Source organism: Stegodyphus dumicola, chromosome 7 (genome assembly GCF_044657685.1).
Source record: "Stegodyphus dumicola isolate Sdum_Otavi_A_Nest chromosome 7, ASM4465768v1".
NCBI classification, from domain to species: domain Eukaryota; kingdom Metazoa; phylum Arthropoda; class Arachnida; order Araneae; family Eresidae; genus Stegodyphus; species Stegodyphus dumicola.
In genome coordinates, this window is record NC_140774.1 from 21,239,090 (window position 1) to 21,256,544 (window position 17,455).

General features: G+C 33.0%; 1 protein-coding gene and 1 non-coding gene across 3 annotated transcripts in view; one reads left to right on the forward strand and one right to left on the reverse strand.

The window, feature by feature from the left end:
• Positions 1-17,455, reverse strand: part of Mcr (macroglobulin complement-related) — a 239,657-nt gene that overhangs the window by 86,267 nt on the left and 135,935 nt on the right. For both annotated transcript variants that reach the window (XM_085819950.1, XM_085819951.1), the window contains exons 3-6: positions 13,056-13,180; positions 7,547-7,727; positions 2,415-2,583; positions 818-940 (exon numbers count right to left, since the gene is read on the reverse strand). In XM_085819950.1, the coding sequence (XP_085676076.1) occupies positions 818-940; positions 2,415-2,583; positions 7,547-7,727; positions 13,056-13,174 (592 nt within the window). In that variant the 5' untranslated portion in view covers positions 13,175-13,180. The remainder of the gene's footprint in view (positions 1-817; positions 941-2,414; positions 2,584-7,546; positions 7,728-13,055; positions 13,181-17,455) is intronic.
• On the forward strand, positions 10,078-10,186 carry LOC118184208 (U6 spliceosomal RNA). Its single transcript, XR_004757381.1, has one exon. It is a non-coding gene; the product is annotated as a U6 spliceosomal RNA (small nuclear RNA).

Genomic DNA, 17,455 nt, shown 5'->3' on the forward strand with positions numbered 1-17,455 from the left:
TAAATTTGGATAGACGAGAAAACATTTTCTGATCATGTCTGATGTCACGAACAAAGACCCTATTTTCTGACAGCTAAATGGAATCTAATCGGAAAGAAACGGTGGAAGTGTAAGGTGGGGTATTGCTTTGATGTCAGCATGGAACCACGGACCTCTGGAATACGCGCCCAGCGTACAGACCACTACACTAAGAAGGCGTGCTTAGAAGGCGGGAGAAATACCTTATAACAGAGCCAATGACAGCTTGATAAGATTTATTTTAGAAAATGAAAAACTTCAGTTCTGGAATTTTCCACAAAAGTACTCGTACAGTTCTTCTCTCAGTACAACAGAGCATAATCAGTAGTTACCACTTCAAACTACTAATAACGTTAAACACAGTTCCATACAAAGAAGATCAAAGAGCGAAGCTCGGTCTACCAGGAGCCGAGCGGTAAACGCTGCTGAATACTGGTAGTTTGTTCCGGGGTTCGAGTCCCAGCAAACGGGCTGGCTGCATGGGCGTTTTCGTTATCTCCATGTGAACCATGGGTACGAGCCAGTTTCCCTTAAAACGACCTGCACGAGGCATCCCTCCCTTTCTGTGTAGTGCTGCACGTAATTCGCACGATCTTTTCAATGCTCCGAAATCTGAACCCAAAAAGGGGGGCAGATGCTCTCTCCGGTCTTATGTAATAGTTTCGACTGTATATGAAAATTACCGCATATAGATATATATATTATAAAATCTTTCAATTTTTCACAAACCATATAGAAATAAGTTAATTAAAAAATAAGGTAATGTGCTAACTATTCCAGTTTGCTCCATGTTACTCACCTTGGTTAGTCTGCCTGGAAAGCCATCTACGTACAATTGTTCGATTCGGGTCTAACATATAAATATCGACGGCATCGGGGAAAGCTTTCAGATGTGTAGTGATGGGAAATGCTCTGAAACGAACTAAACAGAAAAGAAAATCGTGAGTAGTATTAAACTGAAAACACATTGCACATTAATTTTACGAATGACTATTTAAGTAATTTAATACCGCAATCCTGACATAAACATGAAAATATCTCATGTGGACACTACATGACTTCTTTCCACGGCCTGTTAAGTTGTACACATTTTTTGCTGCACTTCATTTAAACTTATTTCCTCGAATTTCATTCCATGTATATTTCTAATTCAATCAATTTAGTTCTCGCTTCGCGGCAAGGCGAAAACATAAAACCTCAATCTTCAGTAAAAACTGTAAAATACAGAAAAACCTAAAGCACCTGATACGGTTAAAAACAACAGGTAATACTGTGAAAATACATATCTTACATATAATATTTAAAAGACGTACACCAGATACGGTAAAACCTTTTTTTTTTTTTTTTTATAATTAAAACAAGAGTTTCTACGACAAAACAAGCAATTTGGCCAACGGGTAGGAAGATAAAATTTTCGGTGGACGAAACTGAAAGTTAACATTTGGTCAGACTACGGAAAAAGATAATGAAGTCGTTGCACCAACTGACTTCATTGACTACTCTACTAAGAGTTTCAAATGTAAGCAAATGGCGGCCTCATTAGGCCTAGCGAGATTTAAACCTTTATATTATTGATAATTCTATAACTATTGCATGCAGATTAACTAAAGGCATAAAAATCTTAACCACAACAAAAAAGACAACGCAAACTTTAACGTCCTACATCTACTAGTTTTTGAATTATGGAAGCCACATTCATGCGTACGTACCTACAGATGTCACGAAAATATCTCTTCTGAATCCATTTTACTGACGGTTTTGGACAAAAGTGTCCTTTATTTTGTCCGTAGGTACAGATGTCATGCCAAAACAGCGTTCAAATGCATTCCAGAAGGGTCAAAATGGATATTTTCATTGAAATATCATACCCAAAATTTTTCGTGCTTACAATGCTTCCTTTAAAAAGCATTTCGAAAAATATGCAGTGAAATTCCACAAATTCTCAAAAAAAAAAAAAAAAAAAAAAAAAAAAAAAAATTATTGTTTTATTCATTTTTTTAAGGAATAAACACATACAATATACATGCATAAAAACTGACAGATTTTATTATCCATGTTTTTCAGTTATCTGTATACTGCTTCCCGGGCATTAGCCCGGATTGTGCACTGTAATATATTTTTAACGAATTATCCTTCTACACATTAAGACATCTGGTATGAATAAAACAGCTGTGCATAAAAAAATTGCATTCATATGAGTGCATAAAAAATTTCTTTCAATAATTTGAAAACACAGAACTCTTTTAAAATTCAGAATATTAATATTTGTGTGAAGTAATTTTAAACTGTCGTTAATGCTCATTTATTTACATCATCTTGTTAATACACAGGAAAATCTCATCATAATTTAATATTACAATTTTTCCCCAATGCTAAAAAGGAAATTAAGAAATTACCTGTTTGACCCTGTTTATAAATTGGCCTGTCTGTCTGAATGAATATGGTCATGGATCTCTGTGAGAAGGTAAGAAGCGTTTCGTTGATAAAGGCTGTGCCTCCAAGTACCCCATTGATATTACCTTCTACACGAAGCTTGTAAACACCGGGAACACTAGTTGTAGGAACCTAAGTGAAAAAAATATATTTTTAAAATCATGGTTTACCGTGTAAATAACCAGACATCCTTTTTTAAAAGCAAAATACAACGAAACAATTGGAAAAACCAGCCCTCGAAAATTCAAGCCAGTAAAAACATTCACTAGAGTAGAAACTCTTGTATATTTTTTACCTTACCATTACCTTAGTATTTTTTATCTTTTGTATTTATCTACCATGTACCATTATTTCAATATTTTTATCTTTAGTATTTATCTTCTATGTACACCTTGCACAAAAAAAAGGGGGCAGTTCTATATCTCCCGTTCTACTGGGCCTATCGACGAAATTAAATTGCACTTTTCACATCTCCAGAGCGTGACTTAAGATATATATTAGATTTATATATAGCATTATTCTAACATAGGTATTTTGACACAAAATCGGATTTTTTTCTCAAATGACATACCGAATTTTGTTCCATACTTACAATCTACAATTCAGGTTGTACCTAAATATAAAATATTGCAAAACTGGCGAGAAATTTATCTTCTAGAATACAGCCGTTAAATTTAATTTTCAAATTTAACGGTAGTTTAGAAATCACTCTATATGATGATGCAGATTTAGTTATAATCTTAAATGCACTTCTACATCAAATTCTTGCAAAGCAAACTTAAAAGTGTTAAGCGAGATATTGAAACTAATAAGTATTTTCGTAGGATAAAAAAGTATTTCGAAGAGACCATTTCAACGAATGTAGTCCATACTTATGTAACAGAATATAGTGAATTCATTATTTGAACAGTTCAGAGAAGAAAGATTCAATGACTTTAGAAGCCTAGATCAAACCATTAAAATAATTAAGCATCCGGGTGTAGTTCTTTACAGTACTTTGGAAAAGAATTTCCAGTGGATGCAAATTGAGGATTTAGAAATGCAACCTGCAGATTTCACGATTTAGACTCATGTGTTTGTCGATTCAAAATCGAAACTTGAAAATTTGGATCGAAATCGGTTGAGTAACTAAGAAAAGTGCAATTATTAACAAGAAATTTTGAGTGCTTGAAACAGATTACCTGACATTTTTAGCAACATAAAAATCTAGCAATTGGCTTTGTTCATGACTTTTTATCAAAATATTTTTGTGACACTTTGTTCACGGCATTAAATAATATTAAAACGAACAAAAGAAAACAGTTAACAGATGAAAGTTAGAGGCGTTCGCTTGGCCTTGAAGTGCACCGAGTATGAATATGCAATCGAAGAATTAGCAGCCAAAACTTCAGTGTCAAAAAAGTCACTAATTTCTAGTTTTCATACCATTTGATAATCACTTTTTTCAAATGCACATTAATTTTCTGTCTTTTTTCACTTTATACATATTTTTTGTTTGACTTTTCTTTGTTAAATGGTTTGTTTTATTGTTACAAAATAAATATCAAAAATATAAATGTATTTTTTATTATAGTTGCAAATATAATATATATATATAATTTAATTAATGAAATTAAAAGGAAAAGTAGAAACTTAAATGAGTATTTTTTGTGCAATTTGTTTTTATTTGGATAAAAGCTAATTTAATACGCTTTCGAGCCGCCCTTATTTTACGCTTTAAATACTAACTAAATAGAAATTTTTTTCATTTTGAACAATGTTTCTTGTATTGTTCAGGGTTACCCCTTCATGTATATGATTGTAATTAGCTCGTTTAGCTTTTTAAGGCTTTTTTAAGCATTTTTTTCTCTCATGTTTTTAATTTGTTTCTATTTTTGCATATTAATTTTGTAATTCTAGGGTTGCGAATACATGTAGGGAAAAGGTCTGAACATTTGACAGCCACTAAAATGTTGTTTTGAAGTGGAGCTTGAATTCGAATATAGCTTCAATTTTTATATTGTGTCTCAAATAATTCAGAGGAACGAAACACGCATTCAAAACTCGTTAATCAACTTGGTTCAAGCCTTCAAAACACTTTTTCCTTGACAAGTTCTGTTTGAAGCGTTAAACCGAGGAGATTAATACATATTCTTTGTCTATTGTTCTAGTTTGTATTATTTTCAATTTTGTATACGTATTTGAAATTTCTTTTAATTTTATATATAATTTCATGACATCATTTTATATGCATGTAAGATATAACAAAATACGACAGCTGCTTTAAAAATAATTGGCGACCTCAAAATTAACGATTCTAGATTTGGTGCTCTTTCCCTAAAATTCATCTGTTCTCCCAAATTCAAGATCTTTCTATGTTACGTAACAACCTAAGATTAAGCACTCATAGCTTAGAGTACTTTCTGCATGTAATTAGCATAAATTATTCTTGGCATCATTCCTTTCCTTAGCTTCCGCTATGCGAACATCCACGCTGCTTTGCTTAAAATGCATGGGCTTTATTTTTAAAATCGGTGTACATAGAACTTACTGTAATTCATTATGATTGGATAAATATCTACTACAAAATGATGTGATATGCTTGAAAATAAAGATTGGTTATTTATCGAAATCCGATTCGTTATCTTCATGTGTATGCCTTAACCATAAGCCATGACTGTTACCGAAAGCTGTTGAGAGTTCCAGTGTTTCCTTCTACGCATCACATCATTACATATATATAATGCTAATGCTTTCTTCCGAAAGGTTCCTTTCGCGCCAAGCCCTTTTTCTCTTTGAAAGGAGGGAATATGTAAGATAAAAAATATGTAAATCAGCTTTATAATTTAATTTAGTAATAGCCTTTTAATTGCACTTTTTCAATTGGGTTATTTTCCCTTTATTCTATAAATAATAATAACATTAATGTTACCACCTTATTTTTCCTCAAAAAAACTGTGATACAGTCAAAAGTCTTTAATCTGGACGCCCATAATCCGGAATGATCTATAATCCGGAACTCAAAGCTACAAACTTTCTGCGCATGCGTAAACGCATAATGCATGCGCATAATACTTTTACGCATGCGCTTTTAATGTATGACGGACGGTATAAGCTAAGCTAAAATTATCTAATTATCTATTTCAGTTAATGTTGCAGATTGCTTTGTTCCTTAATCTTCTAATTGGATCTGGTTTATTCTTATTATTTTTTGCAAACTGTTAGAGCAATTTTATAAAAGTAAGCTTGAACTTTCGATTATGTCAAAAAGAATTTCCGATTCTGGAGCAGCCAAAGGATCTACAAAGCGAAAGCGAATGTTTCGATGTCCATCAAACAAAAAGTGAAATTGCTGAAGAAAATGGATAAAGGCATATCCTTTGTTTCTCTAACCATTCCGAAATCTGTTTACCAATTTCACGCTGCTCTGCGGGGGGGGGGATGTCGCAGCGCGCAATGAACTGGAAGTTGATCTGTCAGCACTATCCTTATCTTCAGGGCAGATGTTTTTATTTTATCCCGCTTATAATTCCTTACTAAATGTAGTATTTCATCTCGATGTACTCCGTCTTTGATATGATTTAAATCAAATTCCTCGTCATTATAAATATCACGAATACACATCAAATAGCTTTCTGGTTGCAATTTTCTAATTTCGACTATGCGTAATGTATGCTTTACGCATGCGCGCGTTGAAAGAAATGTTTAATAAAGTAAACAAATAAATATTAAGCTTTTTTTTTTTTTTTTTTTTTTTTTTTGGTAAATTTTGATACCCTTTAGTTCATAATTGCTCTTTATTTCATAAATTACGTTTTCATATTTTTAATTTTATAATTTCTGCATGCCATCTTACCAGATTTAAACTGATGATGTATAATCCGGAAAAACCGATAATCCGGAATCGCCGAAGTCCCGACGAGTCCGGATTGACTTTTGATTGTATATTGTTTCTCCAAGACTGGATTTCTCTGCCAAGCGTGTAGTTTTTTGTTGTAGTTCATGTCAGTCTTTAATTTTAGAAACATTCTATGTCGCATTCATTAAAGAATTGTTTAGTGAACAAACCCTGTAAATTTCTAATTTCTATGTTGCTCCATTCTTAAATTAGACACAAAAAACATGCTGTTCCTTAACTTGCGGAGGGCAATGTATTATGCGTATAGATATAGATATAATTCTAGATATAGGAATTTTAGAAACAGTTATATGAAAGCTGTGTATGATGTCCATTTGTCATAAAATATTTTTCTTTTTTTCACAAACTTAAAATTTAAAAAACGAAATGAACAATTAATGAAAACAAGAAAAAAAATGAAACTAATAAGAGATTGTCCACTTATTAGTTTGTAACAGATGGTGACGTTATGTAGCAATAAAGTGATTTGTGAAAACGATAAAATTAAAGTGTTCTATAGCATGGTGAATAAAAAAATTCTTGTATAAATCCTAAAGTTTTTAATCTTTGAAAATATTGAAACTGTATGAAATACAAGTATAAGAGAGTGCGACTTTGTTTACTGTTTTAATAACTGGTAGAAATAAAACACTTTATCAGATTAATTTTCAATATAAACTATTTACAATACTTATTTTCAGTAAAAGCCAAGCTAAACTGTTAGAAATGCAAATTTAAAATAATGTAATGTTAATTTACAATAATAAACAACTGATAATTGTTATTTTCAGAACAAAATAGTAAATATACATAATGTAATGAGAGAATATATTGTGACATCACAAGCTTAATCCGACCCATCTATGACGTCACTAAGCTTCCTCTTCAATTTTTTTTTTTTTTTTTTTTTTTTTTTTTTTTTTTTTTTTAATGCAGTCTATTTTTGCAGAAATAGTCAATTTCGCACTTTGAAAATATGTCAGGCATGGCAAAATAAAGATCTTGTGGAAGTTTCACGTTGTCAGCCGCAAAATCATTCAAGTTGTATGAGTTTTCATAGTTCTTTTAATTCCCCCCCCCTGGTGTGCACGTAAGAAGAGCATTTCTAGGATATACGTAACGCATACTTTCTTGAATTAAATATTGAAAGAACAGAAATATTCTTCATGAATAGTAGAATATGATAGTATTTTAAATAAAATTTGTATAAATGCATACCTTTAGCAAAAGCGTTTCTGGAATATTTTGTTTAAGCTCTTGGACTGCAGTTGCGAGTTCAACTCCATCACGCTGTATAGATGCTCTCACATTTATAGGAAACATAGTACGAAATACACTAACTGTAACTCTGTACACTTGACCAGGTCGCACCATTTTGGAAGCCATAACAAAGTACGTACTAACAAGAATAAGATAAAATTAAACTAAAAAACAAAATTTTTAATTAATGCTAGTATAAATCAATCTTTCATTCAAATATACATTTCCCAAAATTTACAGGGCAAAAATTAATATAACATTTTCCAAGAAAATATATATATAAGAACAATTAAAAATATTTTGAAGTATGTTAAAAACGGAGGAGTAAAATTACAAAATACTATACAAAACAAGGTACTATTCCGTTTTGAAGACCGTAAAAAAATTGCAGCGAAAATGTATGCGCAAAAGCGCCAAATCTAGCAAACGGGCCCGTTTCACAGCGCGCCAAATCTAGCGTACGCGCTGATTTCAGATTGCGTAAGTTTATATAGTTCTATATTTCTTTAGACGCTATTGAAATACTAGTTTAATTTTTAAATCTTTTTTTGATTTTAAATCCTTTTTTGATATCCTATGGATTTAACAATTTGAGAATTGCCCATGACGAAAAGTCTGCAATAGAATTTTGGGTAAAGTGCAGAATCACCCACTGCTTGACGCGTCGGTATCCATGTACACATTGACCTATTTTCACTTAAAAATATCTCAGAATTGCACAAAATTGGCACTGCGCACACACTTTATCTATATACACATCGACCTATTTTCACTTAAAAAGTAAAAGAAAATTGACAAAAATCCAGTTGTTTTTACCTTTGTAAAAAGCGGTAAACAAATAAGTGGGCAAATCTGCACTTTACCGAGAATTGTTTCAAAGAAAAGGCATCATTCATTATAGAAAATAATGTTTGAACAACCAACGAAATGAAATTATGCTTTAGCGATAACTCGGTAGCGAAATGGCGATGCAGGCATCCATTCAGTTATGTTTTGCAATTTTTATATAAATTATAATAATGATCTGAAGTAGTTATTTACTCTTATGCTTCCATTCAGTCATGTTTAGCTTTTTTATATAAATTATAATAATAAAAATGTATTATATGAAATTAACCTTTCAACTAAATTAAAACATCAATCTTAGATAGTTATTTACTATTATACTTCCTTTTTCCTTTCTTGCGTTAGGGTTGCCGCAATTATTTTTGGCGGCACTGGCATGAACAATAGTTTGGCGAATTTTTACGCAGTCAAAACCAAATAGTACCCAAAAATATTATTAACAGCAGAAGTTAATATACACATGTCTCGGTGAATATAATTTATTAATAAAAAATATTAAATCTATAGAGCTAGCAAATACGAACACAAATAATTGAAAACTAAACTGGGAAAAGAAAGAAACTTTGAAAAAACTACATGAAAGAATTCACATTTTAACGTCACACCAGATTTGTTAGGGATTTTTCTGCTCTCGCTGACCATCGTACGTTACCAGTCTGTTCTTTTTCTCATTCCTGCTAATACATTTTTTTTCTTTTTTTTTTTTGTATTTTTAGCTTTATTATTCTGCATCGCTTTCTTCATATAAATTTTTACTAATGGATTATTAAGTATATCCTTTGCAAAAATCAGTTAGTAAATAAATTATTACTTGCAACTTTTGCGCAAGTATTACGCAATTTATTACGATTAATTGATATACTTACTTCAATTTCAACCTTAAAATTAACTATTCTAGATTTGGTGTTCTCCCCCCTAAATTCATCTGTTCTCCCAAATTCGAGATCATTCCAAATTACATAACACTGCTTGAAAAAGGTAAGTAAAACTAAAATTAACCAATCACGGCTTAGAATCACATATGCACCTACGCAGTATATATACTGCTTTGCGAGAAATAATTATTATTATTCAATTCTGGCATTTCTTTTATCATGTGTACGATCGCACTTTACCGAGCACCTCCAGTTTTTTTTTTTTTTTTTTCTTTGTCGCTGGACTTGGTCTACCGGCAGTCAGGAATAGCGCATAGACTCTTTTGGTTCAATTTTCATCTGAAGACGTGTTACGGAACTCTAGTATTTTACCCATGTTACGCTTTAATTGCTACTACTGTTGACTACGGACTTCTTCGAGCTCCCATCTTTATGAACTGATAAGTGTTCGAAAATCGTCAAGTTTAGTTATACTGGGATAGCGAGAACTTTCGCGGGTACCCGACAACAGCGTATGCATCGCGCCTGAACCGAGGAAATTCCCTAGTTACTTCAAGCATTTTTTCAAAAGAAGTGTCAAGTGTGAATGCGGACCGAAAAAAAAAAAAAAAAAAAAAGCAAGAGGTGCCAAGCACTGCATCTATGTCTGTCGGTTACGTTGAACAGGAACGTTAGGCTACGTTAGGAAGGAGCACCTTCCAAGCTTTACAGCTAAAATTCCTAAGACGGATATGTTTATTATTGTTGCCCAGACGGTATAGTGGTTAAGTACTCGCTACGGCAGTACATATACTAAAATTGGAACGATACAGAGAAGATTAGCATGGCCCCTGCGCAAGGATGACAAGTCCTTTATCTTGGGGTGATCCTCAGTAAAACTCTATAATGGTACCCACACATAACATCTATCCTTAATAAGTTTCGGGTTAGTAAAGTTACACTTCACCCCTTAATTTCTCGAAACAGTGTATTTTCAATAGACAACAAGTTGCTTATCTATAAAACCATACTGCGCCACATACTATGCTATGTCTGCCCGGTCTGGGCATATTCATGCAAATCTTATAGAAAAAAATTGCAACAGGCTCAAAATTGTGTCCTAAGACAGATTACCAATTCGCCCTGGTACGTTCGAAATCAAAAGTTACATGAAGAATTGGTATAGAACAACTTAAGTGTTTTTACTGCCGGCTCGCCCGAAACTTTTATGCCAATCTTGTTAATATCAACAACCCAGTTATAAGGATTTACGATTAAGACTTTAATGACCCAAATAATAGTCAACGGCCTATGGCCATACTTAGTACCCATATTGTATAACTTATTTAATCTAATATGTACCTCTTAATATTGTGTTTAGACTTAAGGTTTAATTATTACTAGTGCACCAAGAAACTCACACTACTTTGCCTATTATTTATACGAATGTTTTTTCTGCATCAGGCTATAGCCAGCTCATTCCTCCTTTCTCGGCCTTCCCAGATAGCACTTCAGGTCTATTGAAACTTCATGCACACTTTAGTCTTTCTAGAAATTTATCTTTTAATTTATCTTTTAGAAATTTATCTTTACGTTCTGGACAACGAAGACACATTGATCGTTGAAAGACTATCTACTTTCCAAGTGTATAACAAGATGTGTAGAAAGAAGACTCTACTTTGCAAATATTTTATATATTTGTTTCCTTGTCTGTATTTTCTGAATAAATGCTTTGTACGTCTGTCTGAAAATGAAGGAGGAGGTTGGCAAATCTTCCAACCAGGAATGTGCGTGTCCGGAACACCTTAGCCCTAACATACCACGTGGTACTAGCCTACGACGGGTAAATTTGTTTTTGTATTCATTCGGCAAGATGTCAAAATTTTACTTCCCCTCAATGTTATTAATTGAAATTAATTGGGCGGAGCATACAAATGTAGTAGTAGTCTATTATTACCTATACTTTACGTCTAGTGAAGCACGAATAATGGAAAAATCATCTAATAATCATCTAATCTTAATGGGAAAGAGCTGCAATTTTAGATAATTTTTTCCATTTTTTACAAATTTTGTTTTCTTTTTTATGAAGTATATAAGATATACACTATGCCTTAACAAATTAAGCATAAAAAGGTGGCATACTTTAACGCGAAAAATTTGTGGAATAATCCGGATCTAATATCTAATTAATTACAGCCAAAATCAGCAATTTTTGTTTTGAAGTTTCTCCCAAAATCGGATCTGGAACGTCCGCCACCAATTTTGTATCAATAGACTGTTCTGTGTGTTCACTAGATCTGTGAGTTTTGAGGCAATCTTTCGCCAGCGAACATCACGCAGTCTGTCTAAAGTTAAACGCACTGCTATTGAAGTTGCTGGCATAAAGTTAAATGCTATCTTCCTAAGAGAAGGGATGACTTCGTGGCGGATTTTCTACAGAAAACTTGCTTGTATCCAGTTTACATATGAGGAAAACCCTGAAAACGCCCATGTAACCAGAACCAGCCAATTCACCTAAGTTCTAATTCGGGGGGGGGGAGGGGAAGTACCAATTTCAACGGTCTAAACCACTCGACCAATGATGGAACTGAACCAGTGTTTAGTCGTTTTAACGCTCGGGCTCGAATTAACATGAAAGCTTTCCACGAAATGTCAAAATAGTCACAAAAAACGATTTAAACAAATCCGCAAAGACTACAATTGGCCACTTCGCTGCTCGTTGACTCGTCTTCGTGAAGGACTTTCTAAGGAAAACTGAGTTGAGTTGATGTTAATCCTAAAAATTCTTTCTGCTTGGGAGAAATTCAACTTCATCCTGCACACACAAATAAAAAAAGAATTTTAAAGCTAACAGTAACTGAAATTTCAAATAATGTATTCTTTGTAACATTAAGGAGGATTTCTTCCGATAAAATTTGGGAACTGCCATAGTTTTTAAAAGTTCGATGTTTGCTACTTTTCAATCACTGTATATATAATTTTTTATTAGTTACATATCTTTAAAAAAATCCTGATGTGAACATCACATGATTTTGTACGGCCTATTAAATTATACACATTTTTGTTGCACTTCACTTAAACTTATTTCCTTGAATTATACTAGCTTCATTAACCGATCCCTCGAGGAAAGTTGACATCAGAAACTACAAATTTTGAAATTAAATATCTGGGTCAGTTTCTGTTGTACGGAAGTCAAACTTCTTGCATTTTTAATTTTTCTTGACGAGTATAAAACGTTCCCAAATATAAATAAGGGAGACCGCATTCAAAGTTAAATTTCGTTATTTCTTGAAAATGTATTTTTCACGAAATAACTAACATTAAATATGACATTGACAAACCTGAATACTTTCGTCATTTAACATATTCTCGCCCTACATCTCAAAAATCACGAAAACACCTATGCTAGCAGCCCGTTAGCTGGGATTTGAGGTCGCGTCGAACTACCAGTAGACAGCGTTGTTACCGCTTGGTGTTGGTGAAGCCACCGTGTAGCTTAATGGCGTTACTAAGCACACAAGTAGAAGCGTTACATGTTATACACAGAACGGAACAGAAATTTAAATGCACAATCATAGTTCCTCCGCACTAAATCTACATTTCCTGTCCAGATTTTGATGGAGAATTCCCCTGAAGACGGATGCAAAGGTTTACCGTCCCTTTTCCCCGACCACCAATCATTTGGGTTTCAGCTTGCTGTCGTACAGATACGAGTACTACAATGTATACAGAACACTATAAAACGAGTCTAAAGTAGGTATACTCACGGTTCATGCTTCAGATGTTCTTTCCTGTTTTCTCCTAGAAATTGAGGGTAGACATCAGATCCTTGGCAGGAAACAGAGGTGAGAAAGAAAAGAAAAGCAACCGAAAACTCCAAAAGCATTTTGACCTGCGGGGGGGGGGAAATATTAACAAAATATCTTAATGTTACCAGCATTTTCTAAAAAGTTATTCTATACGGAAATATCCACAGGATTTAAAATAAAATTAAAGGTACTTGTTCATTAGTCGGGTGCAAAACTATTTCAAAATACTCAAGCGAATTCAAAATACTCAATGTGATAAATAGCCAAATATAAAGCCCTTGTTAGCTTAAACAAAAAACTAGGGCGCCATATTTGGTGACGTTCGATTTCTGATCTACTGAAACAGTATTTACTGTCGACTCGAAAGTGTAAATTCTAGTGCTTCTCATTCAGTTGTGTAGAATATTTAGAATTTGAATATATTTTGGATCTTTCATTCTTTATCATTCGTGAAATGATGTTTTTTTTTTTTTTTTTTTTTTTTGTTTATTTATATTACGGCAAAGCTTTCGAAGGCTATCTGCCTTTAGGGAGGAATGCTTTCGTGGAGGACTTTTTAAGGGAAACTGGCTCGTATACACGTTACACATGGGGAAAAACACGAAAACACCCATGCAGCCAGCCCGTTCGCGTTCGGCATTCGAACCTCGGACCGAACTACCAGTGTTCAGCGACGTTATAGCTCGACCGCTGGTGGGCCCGTGAAAAAATATACTCTGCTGCAGAAGAAGACTGATAATTTAGTTTAGCATTTACGTATTATCCGTCGACCGCTGACGGAAGTTTCGGCAACGATCGCCAATCATTACTGCGGAATTCTAAAGGAAGTTCTCATCCATAATTGGTGCTAAATCGCGCTATTTGGCCTGTCGATGGGATAATACATAAATACCTTTAGTTTTTAAGTTTAATAGATGAGTTTTCAAAAGTATTTTTGCGTATTTCAGTATTAAATTAAAGCGACCATCGCATATGCTTTGGCGAATTTTAAAATTAATCTGGCAAATACTGAAAAACAAGAGAGCAACCTTCAAAAAATGAAAAACCAGAATACGGAAACATAACAAATAAAATTTATTGAACAAATGGACAACATTTATTTGAATTAAACCAGAAATAATACTACTTATTTATTCTTGGAGAATAACGTTTTATTTACATTAGTTCAGGTTACATATCGGCTGCTATAAAAGAATCAAATATTTCATTTCCTTTTATACTACCATCGTAAATATGAATCGGAGTGTTGGCAAGCCGTTCTTTTTTGTCTTTTGTTTCGTCATCTGGCTACAGCTTTCCTACATATAATTTCATTTGGTGGCGGCCACTTTCACTTTTTGCACTTTCTCTCAGTTAAAAAAAAAAAAAAAAAAAAAAAAAAGTGTTCTTGTAAGAAACCTGCTTCTTTTTCAGTTGAAAGCAATTTAAATATGGTCAGGATTTTAGAGGGAAAATTAATTCTAAAGAATACGAAAAAATAAACGATATTACGTCTTATTTTTAATTTGACGTAAAATTAAAAGTTGCCAACATTTAAAAAGAAAATATTTAACGATAGAATGATCAAAAGTAAGCGTGAAAAAAAAAAAAATTATGGCACACTGCAAATATTACCAAAAAATACTGCTTCTTTTCTAATTGATTATAAGTTAAGCGAATCGGTGTGAAAAACAAATCCACCTCTGGAAATTAAAAAATCTAGGCATTACGTTTATTAAGCCTGGCGACTAATCTTCCGATTTTGGTGATTAACCGAGGTGTCTGCTTTAATCGAGAAACACCTGTTTTTGCTCCTCAACAAGTCAGACCTATGTCAGATCGCCCTTCAAACCCATAGTTTGAATTTTTTAATTAATTAGTCGGGCAATAGTCTGTGAAACTAATTAAATAACCAAGAGATAGTTAAATCAAAATTAGACCATGAAAGGGGGCAACCCTCTAACATGAAATATATTTATCAAAATTAAGGAGATCTAGATCACTGACAATACTGGAAAATCTCAAAATTAAGAGAAAATGACATTTAAAATAATTTAATTAACATTAAAATAATCGAAGCGCTTCAAAACTGGAACAAAGTACTTTTTTTAAAATTTTCATAATTTAATTAATATTAAGATTTAATTTCCTCCGACGTCACCCCATAATAAAAATTTTAAATATTTGAAGGATTATGAAAAGAGTTCTCGAGTAAGAAACAGAATAACCATTGGCTAAATCAAAAGGAATCCTCTAAACAAATATTAATCAAGTTTTCAAGCAAAAAACTAATAATCATCGGATAAATCAAAAGCAATCTTCTAAACAAATTTTAATTAAATTTCCAATTTTTTAAATTTCGACATGTGTATTTCCTGTTAAAGGATTATTATACCCCTTTCACGATGTAGTTTTCATTTAATTATTATACCTTGACTATACATTTTTTTTAAATATAGATTTTTTTTAATATGTTTTATAAATTAGACAACAAAAAGTAGAAAAAACGTTGATAAATACCAAAACTTTAATAAAAGCAGTTTTTTATATTCATAAACTAAAATTTAATACTTAACAGCTAAATAAAATGCTGACCGAAGTTAGTAACAATAAAGAACACGCCAACAATCTTTTGTTTCTCATTCTAACGTCTGTTAAGCACAAAAGCATCTGAAACGAACTAAGTATTTTATAAAACAATCTCTTCAAAATCTACCAACATGAAATTTATACTCGGACAACGTACAAACCGGAGAGGAAAAATATGTTGATAAATTTAACTCGATGAAAAAAGTTAAGAATCATAATTCATGAAGGCAGGATATGGTAAATGCAGTATAATTACGTATGTCACTTCTGTATAATTATAGGACATTAACTTTATACCTACGCAGAAGAACCCTTCAGATGCGGATTCATTAAAGCTAAGATTTAAAAAAAATCTCAGTAGCCGCCTTTTTCTGCTGAATGAAATCGTCTGTTTCAAATAAATCCCCCGCTTATTCGACCGCTTAGGTACGTGAAAGAGAATAACTGAAATTACTTTATTGAGGTTTATTAGATTATGGTAGATCATTGGAGAGCTGTGTACGTAAGCAGATGATACTTTCGTGGAGGACGTTTTAGGAAAAACTGGCTCGTATTCACATTTTACACAGGGAAACTTCTGTGCCTTTTCGCCAAGATTTGACCGCAGATCAATCTATCAGTGTTCTGAGATCTTGCTGCTCGGCCGCTATAATAGGTCCCCATTGCAGATGGCTAAAAATCATATTAATGCGGATAATAAGACAGATAGTCGACAGTTTCAAGGCTCAACAATTTTTTTTTGGCCGAGGGAATCGACACTGCAGCTCTTATATAGGTTTCGATCAATTGTATGTAGTGCTATGCTTTTGTCGATCTTGTATAGATATCCTAAAAATAAAAATTTAACATGTTGACTGCCACAGCAAAATCGGGTAAAATACTCTGTCGAACATTTTTTTTATTATTATTCTAGAGTTTTATTGTCCAATTTATCTTAAAAATCAGTTCGGTACTTAGTTTTCGTTTATTGTTTTGTTTATTTTCATTGTTTTCGACGTGCGTCAGGTTGTCTTCCACATAAATAATAATTACTTAAAAGTTACTGCAGTAAAACATGTATTAAAATTATATAATAATTTTTGAAAAAAAGCCTCCATAAGTCGAGAAGCAAGAATACGGAGCAACTTCCTGAGGCCATAGAAATAATTTTAACTGTATGAATCTGTGCGTTTGTGAAGCATCGGTGACTCACATGGCTTCAAACAATACAAAACCTGTGAATTACATCCGAAAAGTAAGACCGCTGTGAATGGTGTGATGCACATGGCAGCTGAGGTGTTTATCGGTACTTACGTATTAACGCCACCGCAGCGGAAGTTGCGCTGATGAGCCAATAAAGAACAATCCTGTTGTTCGCACGCAGTTATCTTTTGGATTCCTTTTTGCCTTGTTTGCTGATTTTTTACGCCATTTTTAGTGCTACGAAAATGCGCCCTTGGGATTTGCCAAACATAGGAGAAGTTGCAATTTTATTTTTTCAGGAACGAAATATTTTTTTTAAAAAAATGTTCCAAAGGTAAGAAATTTTATTTTGGTAAACGTACGTTTTGGAAATGTAATTTAAGACAGTGTGATCAGCAAGTGGGATTTAGAAAAGACAACTAGTTTGAAGGAAGCATAATTCCATTTGTTCAGTTTTGAAATTCATATACTGCTGGTGCGAGGAGTTGACGTCTATTAAATTTTGAGAAAAGCAACTTGATTTATGGAATAAAACTGTTATACATTGGAACAATTACATGCTTGAATTGATGAAAGTTTGTTTACTAAGCGTAAAAATAATTGTGGTC